This window comes from Mauremys mutica, chromosome 9 (genome assembly GCF_020497125.1).
Source record: "Mauremys mutica isolate MM-2020 ecotype Southern chromosome 9, ASM2049712v1, whole genome shotgun sequence".
NCBI classification, from domain to species: domain Eukaryota; kingdom Metazoa; phylum Chordata; order Testudines; family Geoemydidae; genus Mauremys; species Mauremys mutica.
This window is the reverse complement of record NC_059080.1, coordinates 6,860,123-6,875,244: the sequence shown is the minus strand read 5'-3', so window position 1 is coordinate 6,875,244 and position 15,122 is coordinate 6,860,123. Positions and strand designations below refer to the sequence as shown.

At 42.5% G+C, this 15,122-nt stretch overlaps 1 protein-coding gene across 3 annotated transcripts in view; it reads left to right on the top strand.

Annotated features, from left to right (window-relative positions):
* The window catches only part of ATP11C (ATPase phospholipid transporting 11C), a 113,946-nt gene that overhangs the window by 77,558 nt on the left and 21,266 nt on the right, over positions 1–15,122 (top strand). For all 3 annotated transcript variants that reach the window (XM_045030413.1, XM_045030412.1, XM_045030414.1), the window contains exons 15-24: positions 65–136; positions 1,468–1,541; positions 4,368–4,471; positions 5,426–5,607; positions 7,283–7,546; positions 8,155–8,329; positions 9,853–9,955; positions 12,196–12,341; positions 12,807–12,866; positions 14,482–14,609. In XM_045030413.1, the coding sequence (XP_044886348.1) occupies positions 65–136; positions 1,468–1,541; positions 4,368–4,471; positions 5,426–5,607; positions 7,283–7,546; positions 8,155–8,329; positions 9,853–9,955; positions 12,196–12,341; positions 12,807–12,866; positions 14,482–14,609 (1,308 nt within the window). The remainder of the gene's footprint in view (positions 1–64; positions 137–1,467; positions 1,542–4,367; positions 4,472–5,425; positions 5,608–7,282; positions 7,547–8,154; positions 8,330–9,852; positions 9,956–12,195; positions 12,342–12,806; positions 12,867–14,481; positions 14,610–15,122) is intronic.

Here is a 15,122-nt window from a genome sequence, read left to right as displayed (position 1 = left end):
TGTTACAAATGTAAATTACGTATCAGTGTTTTCAAGGTCTTTCTGTCCTCTCCTTTGTTGACAGGTATGGTTTCACTTTTCTAGGACATGAAGCTGATTACATGAAAGTACAGAACCAAAAGAATGAAATTGAAAAGTAAGTGTGGCTGCATTGTGGTGAGGAATATTGCTCACGCTAACTGAACACTCTCTGCCAAGTGGCAGCTTGCACGTGGTTTTGATTAAACTCAGGAAAAATGGTAAATGCTGCAGGGTGGAAACAACGCAACAGGCTGTGTCAGACTGATAACTGCTCTGCATGAAAGCCAGTCCGAATTACAGAGCACCTGGCAGCAGAGAATTGGCTGAAAGATTAAATTGGTTGCAGCTTTTGCTGAATAAAAGATCAATCAAAGCCTAAAACAAGGTCCTCTGACCATGTCCTACACCACGGTTTGAAACCTGGAAACTCTCGTGGGTCTGTGGATTGTTGTGATAACCTCCTTGGTGGTGAATGTGTGAGAGCTGTTGCAACTATAAGCCTCAACTATACAAAGTTGAACCTTTGCGTAAACATGCTCCAACCCGAACCCCTTCTTGGACTGAAAATAATTTGGCCTTACACTGCGGCAACTGCTCATGTAAACCCCAAGGGTTATATACCACTTGAAAGATAGAATACCTGGTCCAGCTGCCTTCCTAGATCTTGTCTTATTAGCAAGTTTAATTTCAAACTTCTCTTCATCTCCATAGAAAGGGAGGATGCGGAGTTCCTATTTGCGGCTTTTGGTGTTCAGCCAACCTGTTAGGCTCCCTGCCCTGATTGACAGCTGGGTATTCCAATCAGGACCTTCAGCCTCTGACCAGTCAGCTGTCTCAGGAAGGTCCTAACTCGCTTTTCCCACTTGCATCCCAACTAGCTTCTCCCAACCTGGTGCTGTGTGGTTTCCAGTCACATATCTGAGCCCCAGCCAAGCATGAGATGATGTACCAAGCACACATCTGGCTTGTTCACATCAGCCTTGCATCAAGGAAGTGGCCCATAAACAACTGCTACAAGGAATCTCCATACTCTGTGAATGCATGTGAAGCAGCATTGTTAAATTTACAAGCATCTTAGTGTTGCGCTGGGTTTATCTTAAAGAAAATGAAAATAACATGTCCATGTGCATTCCTTTCAGGCAATCGATAACTCAGCCCTGCTTTCCCTGAAATGCTCCAGCAGTCGTGTTGCTCTCTGTCTAATCACATGACTCTTAATGATGGTAGTGGGCATTGTTCACCTGTCATGTATAAATGACTCATAGCTTGAATACCTAGACCATATCTTTAATAAGGAAATGGGTCAGCTGGCACCTGATACTTGTAGTCTAGCAGAGAGTTCTGCAGTTCATTCTTAGTATGTTATTATGTCTTACAACCTTCTACTGAATATCGTTTTTAAGTTTGTTTCTCAAATTTCTAAGTTCTGTTCTTTCCTTTTTAAAGGTATCAGCTTCTTCATGTACTAAACTTTGATCCTGTCCGCCGCCGGATGAGTGTTATTGTAAAAACCAGTACAGGTATTGTTAAAACAGTGGGTACCACTGTGTATCAAATATACGTCTGCATTTCCTCTAGTACTGTGAATGTATGAAAGACCTCCCATTACAGCACAGAAAAGCTAACCTGTTACGTTTCGTGGGCCTTAGCCTCACCTGCAAAATTCACTCGCACGCTTCCTGAGCGTCCAAAAATCTCTCATTTGCACGTGCAGATCTGGTAATGGCACTGCACTGGTACACATGTTACAAGCTCAGAGGCACCTGCACATGAGAACTTGACCCTGAAGTGTGATGATGAGATCAGTGGTCATATTTCTGATAGATCTTTGCTGTGCATGCCCAAGCTAACACTACAGGAAAGCCCACTGCAGAGTCCTAGTGAGGCGCAGTTTTTCTGACATGCTTATGATGCTCTACAACAGGGGTAGGCAACCTATGGCACACATGTCCAAGGCGACACGCACGCTGATTTTCAGTAGCACTCACGCTGCCCGGGTCCTGGCCACCGGTCTGGGGGGCTCTGCATTTTAATTTAATTTTAAATGAAGCTTCTTAAACGTTTTTAAAACCTTATTTACTTTACATACAACAATAGTTTAGTTATATATTATAGATTTATGGAAAGAGACATAAAAACACTAAAATGTATTACTGGCACGCGAAACCTTAAATTAGAGTGAATAAATGAAGACTCGTCACACCACTTCTGAAAGGTTGCCGACCTCTGCTCTATAAAAAGGTGTCAGTCTTGTTGGAATATGGCATTTGCCAGCATTTCCCTGTTAACATGACCATACAGTTTTGTGCCACATTTGAGCCCAAACCAAGGGATCTGAGCTAGGAAGGACCCTTTTTTATTTTCTTTTATGGATTTGAAAAATGATCCAATTGGTCATTTAAAAGAAAAATGTTTTTAGAGATCTAAAAGTGCCCAGAGAATTAGAAATTGGTGGCTCCAGATGCTTTTCTACGTTCAAACTCCTCCAGATTTTTATTTTAAGCTGAAGTTGTGCTGGTTTTTAGGTGCTATGGCATAGCTTTGATCCCTGTAGGGGAAGAATAATTACAATGACAGCACTTTAATTTAGAAGTCTGGTTTGCTTGCCACACATGCTAACTTCATTAAGACTTTCAGTCCGTATGCCCATTGATGTGATGGACCAAATCTAGCCCTTGGGTAACCCTGACTTCAGTGACGTTACACCAGGCATGAATTTGTTGCAGTGTAATTCAAGGACATATACATCCCTGGGAACTGATTTGACTTGCTAGGCCATAGAAATGTGTCCTCAGAGTTGTTAATATCTCCTCTTTATAATACATGCGCATGCATCCGCCCACACCACAACTCAGAGACCCGAGTACATAGAACGTGGCATACTGTAATCCGTCTGAAACAGCTGATAGATGGCAGGATCTAAAAGAATACATTCCAAACCATGTATAAGATGCTGAATTGAAGTATTTAGAACGAATCTCTAATATAAACAACTGTAATTGGATATTCTTATGATTGGATGCATCTATTTTTGCCCCTGTTTATTTTTCAGAGTTGTACTTGATTGACCACCAGTATGAGTGAATACAGAATTAATAATTTCCTCATGGGCTTTTCTGTTGTGCTCATCGCTGAGTACCTGAGTGCTTCACAAATATTAATGAATTTATTCTCATGACACCCCTGTGAGATGAGGGGATATATTAAGCCCATTTTACAGCTGCGGGGGTTGAGGCACAGAGAGTATGGTCAAAAGTGTCCAATAATTTTGGGTGCCCGATTTGAAATGCATAGGGCCTCATTTTTCAGAGCACTTAGCATTCTATAGCACATTAGATATTCAGTGCACGGCTCCCATTAGTTTCAGTTGCAGCTATGAGTTCTCAGCTCTTCTGCAAATCAACACACAATTTGTGACCGCCTGTGAAAAGCTTGGTTTAAGTGACTTGTTTAGCATCACCTAGGATGATGGCAGAGGCAGGGTAGAACCCAGGTCCCCAGGGCACTGTTCAAGTTCCTTAAGTATGAGACCCTCTTGTCTCTTCCTGCAGTCCCTTGCCTCATTCACACACCTTCCAGCTTCTGCAGCCAGTGAAACAGGGACCCTACAAACAATAGCCTCCTTCACTACACAGCCCTAATTCATGCCCATAGCAGGGTCCCATGCACTGAATACAGATGGGGTCCTGTGGAGAAAATATGTGATCACATAATTAACGGCTGTATCATAATGCAAACGCACAAGAGGGCTGAATTAAGGTGACCTGATTTGTCCCATTCCCTCCCCCCCGCCCCCCCACACCCTTGGCTCTTGTCCCCTCTGCATTCAGATTAAGCAGCTTGCTCCTCCATGCTGAGGGGGCTTTGAGAGCATAGGAAAGATGGGGGCTCCCTGCTCTCATTGCTGGTCCCTGGCCTGGCCCACAGGAGCTGCAGTGGCAAGGAAGGTGATGCTCAGCTCCAGGCTGAAGTGTGCCCAGCGCAGAAAGAATCTTTGGGAAAGATTCTGTTCCAAAGGCGCCAGAGCTTTCGTTCTCAGAAATGGCTGAAACACTCAAAACATTCAGCCTGAGGCAGACATCCTCAGCCTGGAAAACTGCAACCCAAACGGTTAGCGTTTGGCAAAGTTACCAGCAGCTGAAAGCGTTGTCTTATAGTGGGGCTTAATAATAGGTGGCAACCTTAATAGCGTTACCAGGCATTACCAGCCCTGCCTGTAACAGCTCCATTTGCAATCTTGCCATATTTGTTCTTTCCATCTAAGTTTACTGCTCATTGAAGACAACGGTCTTTAAATCTCACTACACATTTTGAATGCTTCAATCTTCTTTTTAATTCTGTTCTAGGAAAGTTCCTCCTATTCTGTAAAGGAGCAGACTCCTCTATGTTTCCAAGGGTGCAACAAGATGAAATACAACAAACTAAAGTGCATGTAGAACGTAACGCAATGGTAAGCGTGTACACGAAACTAGGTTTGTTCTTGTTGGAAGAGAAGCATTTCTCCAAAGATAAAGCTCTGACCTTGGGTTGAGGAAAATGTGAGCTTTAGTTCTTGATGTTTTGAAGTCCATGTCTGACTTGTTTCCTTTTCTGTTCTTTTGGCTTCCAACTTTATTTAACTTCAGATCTACTTATTCGATCCTGATTCCTGTAGGATCTGATCACCTCCCAAGGAGTTAAAAACAGCAATAATAATAACATTTTCTCTCTTTTTTTCCTTTCTAGCCTTGTAGAGAAATCCTTGAATCAGTTTCTAGTTTTGTTTTGTGTGTGTGCTGTTTTGAGAAGCATTTATCTAAATTGAGCTATATTGAGAGAAGAGGTTTACATGAATAGCGTAGCTGAAGTCGACGTACTTAGATCTGCTTACCGCGGTGTCTTCACTGCGGTAAATCAATAACTGATGCTCTCCCATCGACTCCGCTTGCGCTCCTCGTTCTGGTGGAGTACCGGAGTCTACGGGAGAGCGCTCAGCAGTCGATTTATTGTATCTTTACAAGACGTGATAAATTGACCCCAGCTGGATCGATGGCTGCCCACCGATCTGGCGCGTAGTGTAGACATGCCCTAGTATTCGTTCTGATCTCTTCTTCTTATACTGCAATGTATTTTAAAACAGCCTTGTTTTACAATTTTGTATTTCTCGTGACCTTATTACTGCTAAAGATGCTCAATTCCACAGCTTATAATACATATTGTAATGTTCCATGTCCAAGGTTTGCCATGTGTGGAGATTAATATATAAACAAAGAGGAAATGGTCCTTAAGATGTAGAATCACTTCTAACATTGGACCCAGTCTTTGCAGGCACTGAGTGACCTATAGAAACAAAAAGTAAAAATTCCAAGGTAGGGGCTGTTTAAAAGGTGTTTTTTAGTGCACATATCCACTTCTCTGTTTCAAGGATGGATATCGAACTCTTTGTGTGGCCTTCAAAGAACTAACTCAAGAGGACTATAAAAAAATTAATGATCAGCTCAGTGAAGCGAAAATGGCTCTACAGGACAGAGAAGAAAAGATGGCCAGGATTTTTGATGACATAGAGACCGACATGCATTTGATAGGGGCTACTGCTGTGGAAGACAGGTAAGATGGTGGTAAGCAAGCAGATGAAATATGAATGCTGTAGCTGTTCAGAACGGCATAGTCTGTATCTCCCTCAGTCTGAAATTACCCTGAGAGTAATTTCAGGACAACGAGGGAAGGGTGGGTGAATGACCAACATGAGACCATTGAGTAGCAGTCTGTGCCGTGACAGTCCACCATGGTGCTTATTGAAAGCTGTGTGCTGACCCTAAGAAGAAGACAGAATGTCTAAAGCAACTATTTCATGGCACGTCCCACAACCAATTGCCTATTTGCTAAAAATATACTGGTTTAAACAGTAAGTACGCTAACATTTTAATCAGAAAAGCATGCAGCATTATGCCCCTAATTTATGTACCAAACTAATACAAATTCAGGTGCAGTTGCAGTAACTGTCTGTGTAAATTAGGCTGTCGTTTATTTTTCACTCTGTGCTTCATGGCGCTAGTCAAAGAGTTGGGTGAAGTGGCTGAATGGAGGACTAGGAGCTGCTACGTTGTAATCCTGGCTCGAACGCTAAATCCCTCCGGACACGCCTCCGTGGCAAAAAACCCCTCAGAGCAGCACATCTCGTGAGTCTGAGCAGGGCCGGCTTTATGACCCGCAGGGCCCCGATTAGAATACTCGGCGCAGGGCGTCCGCGCCGGGTTTTCCGCAGCACCGAAGGAGCCCCCGCCGCTGAAATGCCGCCAAAGACCCCCTTAGGCGCGGGGCCCTCTTCGGCGCGGGGCCTGATTCTGGGGAATCGGGTGAATCGGCTTAAAGCCGGCCCTGAGTCTGAGACTAGTCAGGCTTGTGCTATGGTATTAAAAATAGCCGTGTAGACATTCGGGCTTTAGCTGGAGCTCTGGGTCTGAAACCCGCCCCCTTCCCCATGCTCTGAGACTCACTGCCTGGTTTGTTTGTGTTTTTTGGGGGGCGGGGGGAAGACAAGGGGGGGTTGCCATATAGATGTAACCTCTGTGACCTAGAGCAAATAATTTAACATCTTTCCCTCGTCTTTCCCGAATGTAAAATGAGAAAAGCTGTCAGCCTAAAAAGCTTTTGTGGATTAAATGGTTAACGTTTGCTAACTAAATAAAGTTAATTAAGTGAAAAGTATTGTTATTGGACCCATTCCTGAAGCCCTTCCTGGGACTAACCACCCGTCAGACTTTACCCCACACTCTGCCACAAAACTCCCACCTACTTTCCTGTAGGAATTTGTTCAGCGGGTGCTGCAATATAGTCAGACTTCTTTCAGTTTAAAGTTCATCTGAAAGCTGCCTTGCTGGGTGGGTTATTTTATTCAGCCCTGTGCAAAGCGTGATATGTAGCACTGGTGATATTAACGTACGCTGGCAAAGTACTATGCTGGTTTTAGCTAGAGATGTCACGGTTGGTCCATAAGTCAGTCTTTGGTAAACAGCATTGGTTTATTTGCTCCCAGTGAAAATTCTTAGCAATCTATAAGCCACACTCATGTAATGTGGCACTTCTGTCCCCGCTAGTAGCTAGGGTGGTTTGTCTGCTGCTGCCTCTAGGTATTTATCTGAGGCAGTAAAGGCTGGTGGGTTTTAGAGCTAGATCCTCCCCAGGCTCTTTGTAACATGCACGAATCGTTCTCTTTGAATTCTGAGGAGAAATGGTCTTTTTAAGGTAAATGAGATGGCTGATGTATTGCCTCAATGTACAGACTGCAGGAGCACGCGGCGGAAACCATTGAGGCCCTGCAAACGGCAGGCATGAAGGTCTGGGTGCTGACTGGGGACAAGATGGAAACTGCAAAATCCACCTGCTATGCCTCCAGGCTCTTCCAGACAAACACTGAATTACTGGAGCTGACCACAAAAACGATGGGAGACAGCGACAGGAAAGAGGATCGATTACACGAGCTGTTGCTGGAGTATCATAAAAAGCTGCTGCCGGATTTCCCCAAAAATAGCGGAAAGCTTAAAAGGTGCGAGAGAGCATGTGGGCAGTTTGTGTCTGGATAACTGCCCTCAGTGAATGCTTAAAAGGAAGGGAAATGATTTAGCCTCGGTCCTGCAATCCCATGTCTGCAGGGGAAGAGCTCTGGATTTCAGGGGGACTGCTTGTGGGGATGTGTCCCCCACCTGAATCACATTTCAGAAGTGGTGTGCCGAGTCTTCATTTATTCACTCTGATTGAAGGTTTCGTGTGCCAATAATACATTTTAACGTTTTTAGAAGGTCTCTTTCTCTAAGTCTGTAATATATAACTAAACTATTGTTGTATGCAAAGTAAATAAGGTTTTTAAAATGTTCAAGAAGCTTCATTTAAAATTAAATTAAAATGCAGAGCCCCTCAGACCAGTGGCCAGGACCCAGGCAGTGAGTGCCACTGAAAATCAGCTCGCGTGCCGCCTTCGGCACCCGTGCCATAGGTTGCCTACCCCTGGTCTATAAGGTGCCACAGGACTCTTTGTTGCTTTCATTTAGAAACCATTTCTTTGTTGCTCAGATAACAACACAGAAATGACTAAATTGACTTCTTAGAAACTTAAAGCTCAGACTTTCAAGTCGTCTTTTTCTGCTTGTATTATAGGAGCTGGACGGTGAGCCAGGAATATGGACTGATTATAGATGGATCGACGCTGTCGCTGATATTAAATCCTTCTCAGGATTCCAGTTCCAGTAATTACAAAAGCATTTTCCTACAGATTTGCCTGAAGTGTACTGCAGTTCTGTGTTGTCGGATGGCTCCTTTGCAGAAAGCCCAGGTAGGTGCTGTCGGTACACTGATAGCCTGCAGCTGCTGCCTCCTGCAAAATGAGCCTGTTTTGGGTGTTACTTGCAGCACACGTCAGTCATTAAAACAACTAATCAGCTTGGATCCTAGCTCCAAACTTTCCAATCTCCATGTGTATAGAGGGGCGCCAAAATCCATATTTAGGCATCTATACACAGTGGTTTGATTTTTTTTTTTCAGAGGTGCTGGACACATGTTGCATGGGCTATAAGTCAGTGTATAACTCGGCCCCTGGACAGGCTGCAAGCTAGGGCAGCAGCTGTCTTCCAATACCTAAGCACAGACAATGCTCCAGAATGTATTTGCTCTAGATGCAAAAGATTCCCACCGGAAACGAGGCTAAGTGGTTTCTCTGCATGGGAGAAACAATTAGTCTGTACCTTTAAAGTGAAGCTGTCTTGCTGTATACAAGTAAAACCTCTTAATTTAACAAAAAAAAAGGAGGGGCGAGGGGGGAGATCATGTAAGTATGAAAAACATGTACCATGCAACTGAACCTTCAGCAAGTGCTATCTACTTTCCTTTTCCAAAGGACAGATGCTACCAGAGGTATTTCAGCAAGTCTATTATAAACCCTCTGATGACTTTGATTTAACAGACTGTCTCCTGAACCAGGAAATTTAACAAAATTCACTCATCTGACTCTTTTTTTTAATTTTATTTTTTGGCTGTGTAGGAGCCTTTTCCGTGCGTTGGTGTATTTGTGCCACAGTCTTGTCTTTCATAGATGTACTTACTGTTTCCTGGAACTATTTTTACAAACGCTTTGAAGTTCAACTCACCTATAAATAAAGGGACAGACTGATTGATCTGTTTGATTCCATTCCAAGCTCTGAAAACAGGATTTTATGACTTTTCCACAACAACTGATAATATCAAAAGGCCACAAACAGTGTATTTCCTGCACTGCTCTAGGGACATAGGATGCGACCAGCTGCTGCATGATTTAGTGTCACATTAAACACATGGGAGTCGCATCCTTGTAACTGAGGGCAGAGTCTGACATTTGGAATGGAAGGAAGGGTACCACTGATTTGTATCCCGGCATTTCAGCTCTGCAAAGTTAATTCCAGCACCAGCTCTTGGTGATGACCATGATAATACTCCCATTGGCCTCAATGGGATTATTTCAGGCCTCGATCTTAAATGGCTTAAAAGGGAAAAGAAGAAAAAATAGACCCACTGCAGTTCCCGTGGCTGCAGTTTGATTGTGTTAACTGGAATTGGATCTAGTTGGGTGGGCTTTTAGGACAACTAGAAAATCCTGGCAGGATTTAAAATGAAGGTTGCACTGAATCTCAACCCTGTGCAAATTAGTTTGAATCGCTTTGTTGAAAAGCCGACCTGACTTACTTTTTGTCAACCAGAAAAAAACGTGTGAGGCTGTTGTCTCCTGGCCAGTACTGTATGTGCTGAGTTACTCAAGAATGCTTGAAAGAACAATTGAATCTTTGGACATTTCTGCTGACCTGTTGTGTATTTTGATTTTTTTAGATCGTTAGAATGGTGAAAAACACCAAGGGCAATCCAATAACACTATCAATAGGAGATGGTGCCAACGATGTTAGCATGATCTTGGAAGCACATGTTGGAATAGGTGAGAAATGTGTGGAAATCATAATACCTCACTCTAGTACAGCTCTTTCCATCAGTAGCTCTCAAAGCGCTTCACAATGGAGGTCAGTATCATTAGCCTCTTTTTACAGATGGGGAAACTGAGGCACAGAGAAGGGCTGTGACTTGCCCAAGGTCACCCAGCAGGCCAATGGCAGAGCTGGGAACAGACTCCAGGTCTCTGGAGTCTCTTTCCACTAGGCCACACTGCCTCCTCATGAGAAGAAAATAAGTAAAATACAAAATAGATAGAATGTACTATGTCCTTTAAGCCTTGAAGTTGGGAAATAAGGTATGGACATGTAGAAGCTGATGGTTTCTTTACTTGATATAGAGTAAAACAGGTCGTCAGACCCTTTAGTGCCCCATAGGCATTTCTGAAAACTTTGCCCCAGTCTGTTTAGCTTGAAGACTTGCCTATTTATTGGTCAGTTGAGGGAGATGGTCAGTGAACACCTTTGCTTTCACATGGCCTGACCTTGCTCCCATTGCAGTCTATGACAAAACTCCTTCTGAATAAAGCAGGAGCCAAAACGGACCCAGGAAGCGTTAACACTGGAGCCTTGATGCACGTGAAGTATCTTTAAACACATGGCTCTACACTCGTCATGCAGCATACAGGGATTTGCTAACTTCTGGTAACAGGGAGTGCCTGGCCAGTTTCCCACTGCTGAAAATATGAGATAGTTGTAAAGGTTTTTAACATGTTCTGCCTAAACTGTGTTTGCAAGATGAGAAATCAGTTCTTAAGGGTTTAGATTACAGGATTTTAAAATATTAGTAAAATATAATAACTATTTCTGAATGCTCAGGGTTAAATCCTGGGCCCATTAAAGCCAATGGGAGTTTTGCCATTGACTTCAAAATAACCAGGATTTCTCCCTAATAAAATATTTGCTTCTTTCTCAAGGTACATGGGAAACTTTTATTTAAAGCAAGATGCCGATTTATAAGTAAATAAGCTACATTTTCCATTCAGAAAATACAGGGCCCAATTCAGGGGTCATGCAAATTGCATGGATCAGTTTGTCATAGAGCAGATTTAAGGGGAAAAATAATGCTTTCACATCAATTTGGCAATCGGTATAAAATGAGCTCAATTTCAATGTCCGATTGTTGCAAGGAGGGAATGTAGCCGTCAAAGCGATGAAGGTGTGAAATAATATCAGTTCATTCCCGCTTTCTTGCACCTTCCTCTGGCTTTTCCTTTTGTATCCCACTCAAGCCCAGTTTTGTTCCCATTGAAATCCATGGATATTGTCTATTGATGGCAATGGAAACAGGACTGGGCAGTGGGTTAAATCAAATGTTTCTCTACTCTTCTCATCATTGTTAGCTTTGGGCCTGAAAACGTAATTGGATTAGTACCTAATTAGCCCAGCTGGGCTGAAATTGGCCTATATTCTTTAATTGGATGTTTGTAAATTCATTGGAATGCGGTTTTGCTGGTTACAGCTGGTTGTAATTCACCACAGTGGATCAAAATCTACTTTCCAAAGATTGATTTCCAATGATGGTGTTGTGTTTGCCCCTTTCTTATGACTGATCTCATGTTGGAACCAATCTGAGATTTTCTCTAATGCTGCCAGAGATAGTAGAAACATTAGAGAACTTCAGTGTCACTGAGACGGGAAGGATGGAAGAGAAAAGATGGAGTCATCCTTCCTGGCGATTGAAATGTCTCGTTACCTCCAATAAATGGAAGCATTTTTTCATACAGCTTCCTTTGTCATTCACTGAATGTACCTGTCGATTGAACAAAACCAGCTGTCTTGAGCTCAGCTATATAATGGGGGATGGCTTAGTATTCTAAGTATCTGCAGTAAAATAACTAGACTGCACGAACTACGTGTTTACGTGCTGGCAGGGATGCAGGCAAAACTCAACTCCCACTCTTTAACCGTCCGATAAACTCCATTCCTTGCAGTTTCTTTTGTTAGGACCTGCTGGATAAGGACAGTAATGATCCCATGGAGTGTTAGGATTTTGCTTCCTAGTTTACCTGTCTGGAGCTCTCCGCCCCAGAATGGCACTGCCTAGCACATTGGGATCCTTGGGGAGGTGACAAGTGCTTCCTTCAGATAAATGTTATTAAATCAGCAAGTCTTTTTTATATATTTATTGTTGTTTGGAAAGTTAAACTGTGTTGGCAAATCTAGTGGCTGGTCTGAATCTCAATTCCAGTACCCTGTAAATCGCTCACCATATTGATGTGTCATTCAGGTATAAAAGGCAAAGAAGGTCGTCAGGCAGCAAGAAACAGTGACTACGCGGTTCCAAAGTTTATGCATTTAAGAAAATTGCTACTAGCACATGGGCATTTATATTACGTGAGAATAGCACACCTTGTACAGTATTTCTTCTATAAGGTAAGGATTTACATTCAACTAACAAAGCTCGTGTCATTGAACACTATTCAGGCATTTTTCCCCTTTAATATTGACAAAGTCCACTAAAGTTTGTTTTGTAATCCTTTTTTGTAGTTAATTTTTCTTTGTAGCTTTAAAAGTATATATCAGTAGTAAGTATACGTCTTACAGTTACTGGTTGTACACAATGTGTGTTAATCTTCTGCTGTAGTCCTTGTTCCAATGCCCACTGTAAATATTACAGCTGTATTGTTTGTTGTTCCATAACAACAAAAAGATGGTCCAAAGAGTTTACAATCCAACTAACATTAGCTTCATGTTTCATAGCCAGATTTTTAGCCTTAAATGTTTTCTATATGATAATACAGTAAATGTGAAGCATAATTCAGATTTATATTGAAAAATCAAACAGCCCTTAAGAGCACAAGATGTTTCTCTACTAAAATCTGTCTCTAATTTTTCTAGAACCTTTGCTTCATTTTACCACAATTTTTATATCAGTTCTTCTGTGGATTCTCGCAACAGGTATGTTCCAATAACAAGTTGATAAAAACACGCTCTAAACTGTCAGAAAGTGAAGTTCCATAGTCGAGATTTGGTTTTGTTATCCTGCATGCTCTCCACTAACTTTATCAAAGATGCCACTTAATGGAAACTAATCTGATTGCTAAGCAACAGATTTGGAACATTAAATATTTGAGGTATAACTTTAAAAAAAAAAAAAAAAAGAAGTTCCAAACTCTTTTTCCCTTTTTTCCAACCATGCACAGAGGAGCATTTTCCAAAAGTAACATGAGAATGTTTTTAGAAAGTCTTGCTATTAACTCATGCTGACCTCACCTCCTCTATTTTATAAAAGAACAAAGCCACACTATTGCATTTCCTTGTACTAAAAATGTCTCTCACAGGACTAGGTAGAGGAGCTTATTCCTTAACAATAAGCGTTAAAATAATGAACCCGTTGAGGATCTAGTCCCAAATAAAACAATGAGTCCTATATTCGACCTATTACAAATGAGTCCCTCAGCTGTGTAGAACTTTGTGCCTCAGCTGTGTAGAACTTTGTGACAGGTGGGATGATGTGGCTATTAAAACAAAAAGGTCTTGGAACAACAGTTTTGGGTTCCTGTGCTCATTTGTGCATTTGTTTGTTGTCTCTGGGTTGCCCCAGGAGCAATCAGAAGGAAGAGCAAAACCATTCAGGCAACTGGAAAATGACTTCCATTGAACCAAAAAGAGGCTTTTCTTGGCGTAGTCCCTGTCTAACAAGGAATCTTTCAGAGAGCAGGTGCTGAGGACAGAACATGTGTGTTTGTTAAAGTGGCCTAGGCGGTCTCAACTGTATTAATTAGAATCCAAACAAGAGAGCAGCTGTTGACAAGGTAGGAAGTGACTGCTCTAAAATCACTTTGCCTCCTACCTTCCCATGCTGCACTCCTAAAACAATGAGGCCAAGATTTTAAACAGGCCACTTTAACTTGTTAATCCCATGGGCTCAACTGCTCTTTAATTACAACCTAAAAAGGCTTGTCTCACTGACAAAGCCTCCGATGTATGCTCGCAAGCTCAACTTTCCAGTGGCCCCCAATGAACCTGAGCAAAAAGACCGGGGACATAATGAAAGTGGCTGAAAGACTGTATTACATTGATACAAATTCAGGCACTGGTCTTTTTGAGATCCCTGGTTCTTGGAACCACATCACTTCTTTTCGAGTTGCTTGTCCACTAGACTTACCATCTCCCATATTAAAGGTGCAGAATGAGACTGCAGGAGGGGTGTTTGATTAACAGAAGGAACCTCATTTTAAATTTGGCATCTGAAAGTATCATTGGGCTTGATCCAGCAGCCATCAAGCTTGCTGGAAATTTGCCCTTTGACTTCAGTTTGGGCAGAAGCAGGACTTTTGTCATTAAACTGTAACAGTGGTAAAGGCAAATACAACTTGCCTTTAACTCGGTTGCCTCCAAGCATGAATTGGGCTAAATTAGTCATGTGTTTGTTGCTTTGACAAGAATCTGAACTGTCCTGTGTGTGTGGAGGGTAAGAATAGGAAAGCTTTTTATCTTTTTAGGGGAACATTTTTAAAGTAAAAGGGGACTTTTCCGTAAATATTATTCACCCCCTTCTGCTGTTTTTAAGCCTCTGTACGATGCTGCTTATCTTACAATGTACAACATCTGCTTCACGTCACTACCTATCCTGGCCTACAGTCTACTGGAGCAGCATATTAACATTGAAACTCTGACCTCAGATCCAAGATTGTATATGTAAGTAACAAAGAGTTTTGCAAGTTCCCACCATACTCTTGCCATTAACTTTCTAGCAGAGATTAAGGCTTGTTAGTAAGATTAATTTTGCAGCATTTGCTACTGTTGATCTCCAGACACTCCAGTCCCGCCTCTGTGAAGTGGCAGGAGTGAACGGAAGAGTAGCGAAAAGGCTCAGGTCCTTCTGTCGCTCGAGTGGAGTCTTGGAACTAGCGTGCTACTTTGAGGTCCTATGGCTTATTTGTAGTCATTTTGAAGGGGCCCTTATTCAGTGTAGCATTCTCCAATCCATTTAAACAAGGCAGCGGCCCCTTGCTGTATCTGTGCAAAGGTGTGCCATGCCATGACTGCAATTCCGCTTTCTGCAGGAAAGGGAAAGTCAGGCAGTGTGCCCCTCTACTGCCGTGTCTTGTACAAAATGGGAATTATTCCTGAGTCAGCCAGTGACACGCGAGCAGGTGATGGGAGGGCGGAAGGCATGTCCTGATGATGAGAGAAGAGATGCACTCACTG